Source organism: Ochlerotatus camptorhynchus, unplaced genomic scaffold (genome assembly GCF_037179485.1).
Source record: "Ochlerotatus camptorhynchus isolate MF236.1 unplaced genomic scaffold, CSIRO-AGI_Acam_v1.1 ptg000103l, whole genome shotgun sequence".
In the NCBI taxonomy this organism is placed as follows: Eukaryota; Metazoa; Arthropoda; class Insecta; order Diptera; family Culicidae; genus Ochlerotatus; species Ochlerotatus camptorhynchus.
In genome coordinates, this window is record NW_027040593.1 from 1685707 (window position 1) to 1694162 (window position 8456).

At 41.7% G+C, this 8456-nt stretch overlaps 1 protein-coding gene across 1 annotated transcript; it reads left to right on the forward strand.

Annotated features, from left to right (window-relative positions):
• Positions 1 to 4908: 4908 nt before the first annotated feature.
• Pburs (Partner of Bursicon) lies at positions 4909 to 5959 on the forward strand. The gene is made up of 2 exons (XM_065219391.1): positions 4909 to 5145; positions 5208 to 5959. The coding sequence occupies exons 1-2, from the start codon at positions 4995 to 4997 to the stop codon at positions 5501 to 5503; spliced, it is 447 nt and encodes a 148-aa protein (XP_065075463.1). The 5' UTR covers positions 4909 to 4994; the 3' UTR covers positions 5504 to 5959.
• The last annotated feature ends 2497 nt before the right edge of the window (positions 5960 to 8456 follow it).

Consider the following 8456-nt stretch of genomic DNA (forward strand, 5'->3'; position numbering starts at 1 on the left):
TATAAATCTAACATGCCATGTAATTTAAGGTAACATTGGGGGAGCAATTTCAAAACCCAAAGTCGGTCGAGGCATGAAAGTGGTCTGATTTAAATCCAGAGATGATGGATTTTAATTCTTAATACGCCAATCGATAAGAAATTTTTCTACGAGTCTGTTAACTGTTGCTACACCCAACCGGTGGATGTAAGATTCGCTTACAATTATGTGGGATTCATCATCAGAGGATGTAAGTGGAGACCGCATGAACCGAGGATGCGATATACCTTGCTGCGGTCCGATGTAAGAAAATTGGAGACCGAAAAATGTGGAGTTGTATTAGTGAGTGAAATTAATTATGTCGAAAAAAATAGAAAAAAGGTTGCCGACTAGACTCGAACCACGGACGTTGCGACTATCAGACCTGTGCTTTCTCCACTGCTCTCTCCATGCTTCTGAATATGGTTAGCCTAAAAGCAAACATGAAGAGCTCATTTTCTCGCATGCTCGACTTCGTATGCTTTTTCTGCTGGAGAGATTCGAGACAAGTGTGTGCGTCGTTCTACAATGTTCTACAATGTGCGTCGTTCTACAAGCTTACTGGTATAGTCGAAAGCGTAGATGGAACACGAAATAAAAAAAGACAAAAAACCATTACATCGCTTGCATGGTCAATTCCTAACATTCGTTGCGATGTTCATTAACAGAGGATGATAGGAACTGGAACTAACATTCATTGTAATAGATTTTTGGTTTGCGTGTATGATAGTTAAAACTATCATATATCAAAGTTGATATAATTGAAATTTGCATGACTGCATGAAAACAAAAAAGTCATAAGTCGATTTGAGCAACTTTGCAGAAGAAAGGAACCTTGTTATAGTCTGGTACACTAGCGCCGCTTTTTGAGTGAATTCTGCTACTATGTCAGACTCAACCACGAATATAAGCGGTTAAGTCTTCTCTGTTTTCAACACTATCAAAGGAGGATTCAACGGCGGCTAAAATCACACCCGAAATCCTCCTGGAACTTCGTAAATGAGCAACGCAGGGAAGTCGACTTACCCTCTTCCATGATTTTTGATGGTAAAACTGCTGGCAATCAACAAGACATTTGCAACCTGTTCTCAGCCAAATTTGCTAGTGTGTTTGAAGACGAGCAACTCTCCGCTAATCTCATTAGTTCCGTGTAGTAGGCAGAGATGATTGTAAAAACTAAGTAGGCGTTCGACAATAAATCTTCCACTTGGATCGTACTTCTTGAGCAAGACAGTTGTGGTTCCATTAGCACTGTTACATTGACGACGAGGAAAATCGGAGCGCGTGGAAAAACGACGGAGACGAAACGGAACGGAACGAGGATATCGGGAATGTTGATGGTAAATATTAAATAAGTTACGGAAACGGTTGGGCCTAAACGAAGGGAAAATTTCCAGACCGTTTGGGTATTAAATCAAAAGCAAACGAAGGGAACAATGTTCTAGTCCGTTGTGCTTACAGCGAAACCCAGGATGACGCAGGGAATATTTATTCCAGTCCGTGCACCTGGTCAATAAGCGAAGAAAACTAGCAGTTCTAGCCTGCATATGAGAAACACAGGGAATGTAGTGTCATTCCAGTCTGTTCTCAACATGAAGCGAAGGGGATCCAAGAAAAATCCTAGTCCGCAAGTGAAAATGATAGCGGATGAAATCCCAGTCCATTTTCAATGACGTAGGGGGTGCAGAAGTGGCCCTAGTCCGTCAGAAGACCAAATGTAGGAGAAAAATTCTCAGTCCATTTGGCACTGGAAAAACAGGAAAAATCAAACGTGTAATCACGTGTAATCACGTTTTCAAGGCAACAAGCCGAGGGATGGACCAACTTATGGTCTTAGCTTGTTGAGAAGACAAATCCAAAGGAAAAAAAGAAGACAACTTGAGGTGATTATTTGAAATTAAATTTCAACTAAACTTCAACATAACGCCGTTTGTTGAAACGGGTGATGGTCCTACGTCGTCTCGTTGGGAAAGATGGAGGGATCAGTTTGTTGCGTATCTGGCTTTAAAAGCGGTTGATGACCATGACGAGATGTATAAAGCGCTCATGTGTTTCGGTTGTCCAGACGTTAGAAAGGTTGCTCAAAACATCTGTACCACTGAGGGATGTGTTCTGGATAACCTATATCGGGCGGCGATGGATGTTTTGGACTATTATTATTCTCCACGAATGACACTGCGATACGAGCGGTTCATGTTTCGTCAACTCCACTTTCATCTGAATGAGAACTCGACTAGCGAAGTTCAATCATCAAGTGCCGTCCAAGAAAATACTGAGGGTCTTCCAGCCATCCCACAAGAGAAACGTAGTTGCCGTGAAAAACGGAAGCCTGGATATTTCAATGATTTCTTTCTTTATAAGTGTTCTCGTATAGATTAAATTGATGAATAAAAACTATTCCTTAGTTTGTTTGAAAATAACACTAAAACTTAATAAATGTTAAAATTAAAACAAGAGATGTAGTAGGCAGAGATGATTGTAAAAACTAAGTAGACATTCGACAATAAATTTTCCACTTGGATCGTACCTCTTAAGCAAGATAGTTGTGTACTGGGGAATCACGTCGCTGAGTGCTGTATCAAAACTTTTTGAATTGGTTGCCATAGAGTCCCTAAATGCGCATTGCAAGCAATATCTAAGTATAGATCAACACGGATTCATAACTGGGCGTCCCACAACTACGAAACTGCTGAGCCTAACGTCTTACATCACAGACAGTTTGATTGCTCGGACCCAAACGGACGTTATCTACACAGATCTTACGGCAGCCTTCGATAAGCTGAACCACGAAATTGCGATCGCTAATCTTGATAGGCTAGGGATCGGTGGAAATCTTTTGGGATGGTTTCGTTCATACCTCACGGAGCGCCAACTGACAGTACCTTTGGGTACTTGTCGCTCAGCAAGCTTCTGCGCAAAGTCCAGTATACCTCAGGGTAGCCATCTGGGACCATTAGTATTTCTCCTTTACTTCGACGACGTTCACCATGTTATCACAGGGCCACGATTATCGTTTGCAGACGATCTGAAAGTTTTTCTGCGCATCCGCTCACTCGCCGTGTGCCGGTCTCTCCAAAATCAGATTGACATCTTTGCTGACTCGTGGTCAACCCAGCTAAGTGTACAATCATCTTTCTTACGCAAGAAACAACCGATTATTTTCATCTACTAGGCACGACTATCGAACAGGTGCATTGCGTGAAAGACTTAGGCGTTTTTCTGGACTCAAAACTGACATACTCACACCATATATCGTATGTCGTCGACAAAGCGTCCAGAACTCTCGGTTTTGTCTTCAAGATGACTAAGAACTTCACAGACATTTACTGCTTGAAATCGCTCAATTGCTCTCTCGTACGATCTACGTTGGAATACTGCTCTGCTGTCTGGGGCCCGAACTACATTAATGGGGCCGAGCGAATTGAATCTGTGCAAGGACTTTTTCTTCGCTTCGCGCTCCGTAAGCTGCCTTGGAGATACCCGCTTCGTCTTCCAAGCTACGATAATCGCTGCCAATTGATCAATGTCGAGCCCTTACGTATCCGAAGAGATGTATTCAGAGCCTTAACCGTCGCCGATACTCTGCAAGGAAGAATCGACTGCGAAGCCATTCTGCAACAAGTGAACATTGATGTTCAACCTCGATCACTACGCAACAGTCTTATGCAAAGACTTCCACTTTTTCGAACTAATTATAGCTTAGGGAGCGCTATTTACGGCTTGCAGCGAGTGTTCAACCGAGCAGCGTCGATGTTCGATTTCCACTTGACACGGAATATGCTTCGCCAAAGATTCTATGCCTTTACTGCTGAGTGCTGACCGAAGGCGCTTGACGGCTAACAGCTAATAGAGTGTAAAATTTTAGACTTATACATTTTTAGTAACTTGACAATACTTTCCTTGTTATTTTCGTTTGTAACTGTAGTATATGTAGTCTTTATAATCTGTACTTTTTTACAACACATCATTCGGACTATTTTTAGCGTGTTGATGCAAACATAACAAATAAACAAATAAATAAACTGTTTATCCTAGAAGAGGTCTATTCCATCTGAACAACTTTTCCGAAAACAAGAAGCTTCCATATGAGCAGGATCTGTAGATATAAGATAGCGCAACCTAATATTTTAGATTTAGCGCCATCGTAAATTATGTTACACAATCATCTGAACATCTTTGCCGAAGGAAGCAACATCTTATATAAAAAGTAAATTTTCGTGCCAGCAAAAACGCTATACTGGAAATCTAAAAGGTCAACATTTGTCAGAACAGTGTTGGCCTCGAAATCGACAACTACATAAACCAGATTCTTTCCATTTCCATTGTTCGTCTACTTTTGCTAGGTACAAAGAATTCGACATGCCCACCACAACTGCACCCACATAAACATCAACTTATCCCGTTAATTATCCTTGAACTTTCCGTCGCTTGTTCCTGCCTCTTGACCTTCGACGACGACGTTCTGCATGCAATTCCTGGACGAAAAAAAAATTCGGCCATAGTCTGGCCGACGCCATCCTTTCTCAACCGAATGGCAACTGTCTACTAATGCATCACCGTGAACTTTCCCCCAGGCCCAGCAGCTTACTACGCAGAAAATAGGAAAAACCCATTTCCCGTCACAAGTCATTGACTGCAATGTTAGAGAGCAAAGAAAAGCTCTCATGAAACAACGCCCAAGATGCAAAACCTAAGAAGAACCAGTTCACATGACTTTCGCATACTGCAATGCATGTTTGCCCAGTCGTTTCATTCCCAGCAGGACGTCCCATGAAGTACACAGGGATTATCGCTTGTTGTTGGTGAAAAATTTCAACCTTGCCCCCCACCATCGTCCAGCAGACAGGCAAACCCCCCGCCGGGATCGAATATGGAAAATTATTTATTAATCTCCACTCGGGCGCAAATCCTCGCAGATCACCGTCAAGTGTCGAAGTGGAGTGATTGTGCCTCGAGTTTACCACTGCTCAGTTAGGATGTACCGACTTGAGACTGGACAAATCTTGGCAGCTGTTTGCTGCATGTCTTTGCTTCCGCAACTGCTGTACCGATCCGTAGCGGATGCACAGTACCAACCTGGGGACGAAACCTGCGAGACACTGCCTTCGGAGATTCATCTAATTAAAGGTTTGCTTCGTCGCTTTCGTCCGAATTCGGTTGAACACTTCATTAGGCATTCCCATTTACAGAGGAGTACGATGAGCTGGGTCGTCTGTACAGGACCTGCAACGGGGACGTAACCGTGAACAAGTGCGAGGGCAAGTGCAACAGCCAGGTGCAACCGTCGGTCATCACCGCCACCGGATTCCTCAAAGAGTGCTACTGCTGTCGGGAATCGTTCCTCCGGGAGCGCCAACTGCAGCTGACTCACTGCTACGATCCGGACGGTGTCCGGATGAACGAGCACGATTCCGGCACCATGGAGATTCGCCTCAAGGAACCGATCGACTGCAAGTGCTACAAGTGCGGCGATTTGGTTCGCTAGAGTGGAATATTGAGATGTGATCGATACTTGGAAGTGCGAAATATCCGCACAACTAAAAACAAAAAGATGGCCCTTTTTCAATTTGGTGATTGTCGTTTATTGTCGTCCGTCAGTGCCCGCCGCAATCGTGTTGATTGAGATGGTTTTGTTCCTATGATTAGTGTAAGTGACCTCCGAAATATATATATATGGATATTGTTGAAATCAGTTCTTGATACTGCGGAAAATAAAAAAACTAATGCTGCGATATAAAAGTGTGACTAGACCATAATTTAGAATCAATTTTCTGGAGAACTTCAAGATTTGGGCGTAATTGCTTTTGTAATCAAACACGTCAGTCGCCGATTTCTCGCGAATAAAAGCTCAATCTCGGGATCAAATTACACCACATGCTAGATGAACCATTCCTTTACCTGTTTGTGTTGTTAATTTTCTAGACTGAACTTTTATTCGCGAGAAATCGTCAAGTGAAGCGTTTGTTTACAAAAGCAATTACGCCCAAATCTCAAATCACTCATATTAAAACCAACTATTGAAATGGCCTTAACTCCATTTTGTAAACAAACCTTTCTCGCGAACCGAAACCTTCATTCGCAAACCTAAACCACAATCGGGTAGAGGAGAATTTTCCCTTACCTGTTCATTATGTTGGTTTGCCTTTGCGGTCTTCGGTTCGCGAAAAAATGGCCTTACAAGGTTTGTTTACAAAATGGAGTTTAAGGCCATTTCAATTGTTGGTCTTGAATATTATATGATTGGCTAACAACACAAGCCATCTTTGTTTTTTGCCACCGGGTTGATTTTTTATCGGGAAATCAAAATTCATAAGTGACTCTGACAGCACAGGCAGTTTTTAATATTATCATTTCCGCGAACTACTCACCGCAGCGCTGGCATCGGATAACTTTGACGTTTCTATATATTCTGTTTACCTTGCATGTAACATTGTTAGCGACCAAGCGAGCAAGCTTTGTTTTCCGCAAGAAGCTCGATGTCGTTACTGAGGGCTGTATTTTTTTAAGTACAATGTTTTAAAGAAAAACATGTTCAAAGATTTACGTCTGTGCTATATCTGTGCTGACAACACTTTTCAATATGCAAAAACATGAACATCGCAATTGAGTCAGGATTGCGAAAGAGTGAATATTGTAAATCAGATGAAACAAGACAGACTACAGTGCGCTGGTTATTTAAGGTTTTTCCTTGTAAAGTTCATTTTTCCATCACACCTCGCAATTTCAAGAGCACACAACACAATATCTACGAGGTTCATACATTTGCAAATTTCAGCTTCTCCAGGGCAAACAACAAGTAGTAGTTTCAGCTACTTGTATTCACAGAAACCTTATTATTTTTACATGTGAAATTGTAAAGTGTAACACGAAAAAGGACGCTACAGGGAATCACCTTAATGTGAATGTCGCAAAGGAAGGCAAGGGAGAGCAATATTCCCATCTGCAAATGAGCCGCCATATTGCAATTTTTAACGGTGAATTCGGCAACAATTTTCAGTTCTGAGTTCAACAAACGAACACGTAGCTCACTCTAAATTCGATGTTTTTCAATAAATCATGGAAATGTCACTTTTAATATAAATTACGTTTGACGTCACGTAGAAAAAAATGTATCTGCCATATTCAAAAGGAGCGAATTTTAGCACAAATAGTAATAATTGCCCATAACAAACAGCAATGCAAATTTTGGTGCCAATCGGAGAAGGTCGGGTCTGATCGTTTTGTTATTGGGCGTGGAAGTACTCATTGCAGAAAATATTGAGCTCCAAAACTTACAAATAGGGGAATTTACGTATTCTCGTCAATCTAAGCAGCGTCTGCACTTCTACTAGCATTTTCTCAGCGTCACGCACATATATGATGTGTCTGTTTGTTTACATTCATCTGCTGCTTGCTTCTCTATCCATTCCAATCGACAGAATTTTTCAAAACGTTTTGAAAGCGTTTTTACAACGCTCCAAACTTCTCAGGTGACTATTGTCGGCAGCCTCTTTTTCTTCGGCAACCTTCCCATTAGAACTGCGTGTTAACCAGCTGTTCTATTATCGGCAACTCGAAATCAACCCCATTTTGTAGTGCGTATGCTTTATTTGAAGAAAAATGTAGCATTACTGGATTGCTCGATCGTTCAAATATAATCAGATTGAAGCTGAAAGGCTAAACAATCGTTTGGACACATTCAGGGAAGTGCGTTGATGGGAAAACATAGTGAAATTAACGTTTAAATTTAGGTTGCCGAAAACAGTCAATGGGTGCCGAAGCCAACATTTACCCTATGTCTAAATCCTGGACTCAGAAAAATATTCGAAAACACCGGCTTAAGAATATATGATATATGATTTAAATTAAATTTCTTTAAATAAGGGATACTTTTAGATAATCTTCACTGCATAAATTGCTCAGTGCTTATCTGCTATAATGCAAGGTAAAAGTAATTGTTGCTTGTTTCTTAAAGAACTTGACGGCAAGTTGAGGAGGCTTGAGTTTAGGCTACAAAATCACAACTGCTTCACGCCTCCCCGAGTCATATGATAACTAAAGACTACCAGCTGAAACATGGACACAGCTGGGTGACGTAGCCTGGGCAATGTTGCCGGTCCGGCAATAACAAAGTGCAGAGGTACGACGCGAACACTGGCGCGGTAACCATGGTACGGTGATAGAGGAAATGCTTTATCAAATCTGAGCGTCTGTTCTCCATGCTAGGAGCGGCTGTCTACTCAATCCAAGGAATCAAATTCCCTGAGTTTTCCAGGTTTTTCCAGGTCGGATGAAAAAAAATTCCAGGTGCATACAAATTATACACATTATTATTTTATCGAACCCCCCTGTTTGCTGGTGTTCACACTGCTTGCACATGTCGAAAGAACTGTCAATTTAGATTTCAAAACAAAACTGTATCAGGAATCAAAAGTAAATACTTCCATCATGAATTACCG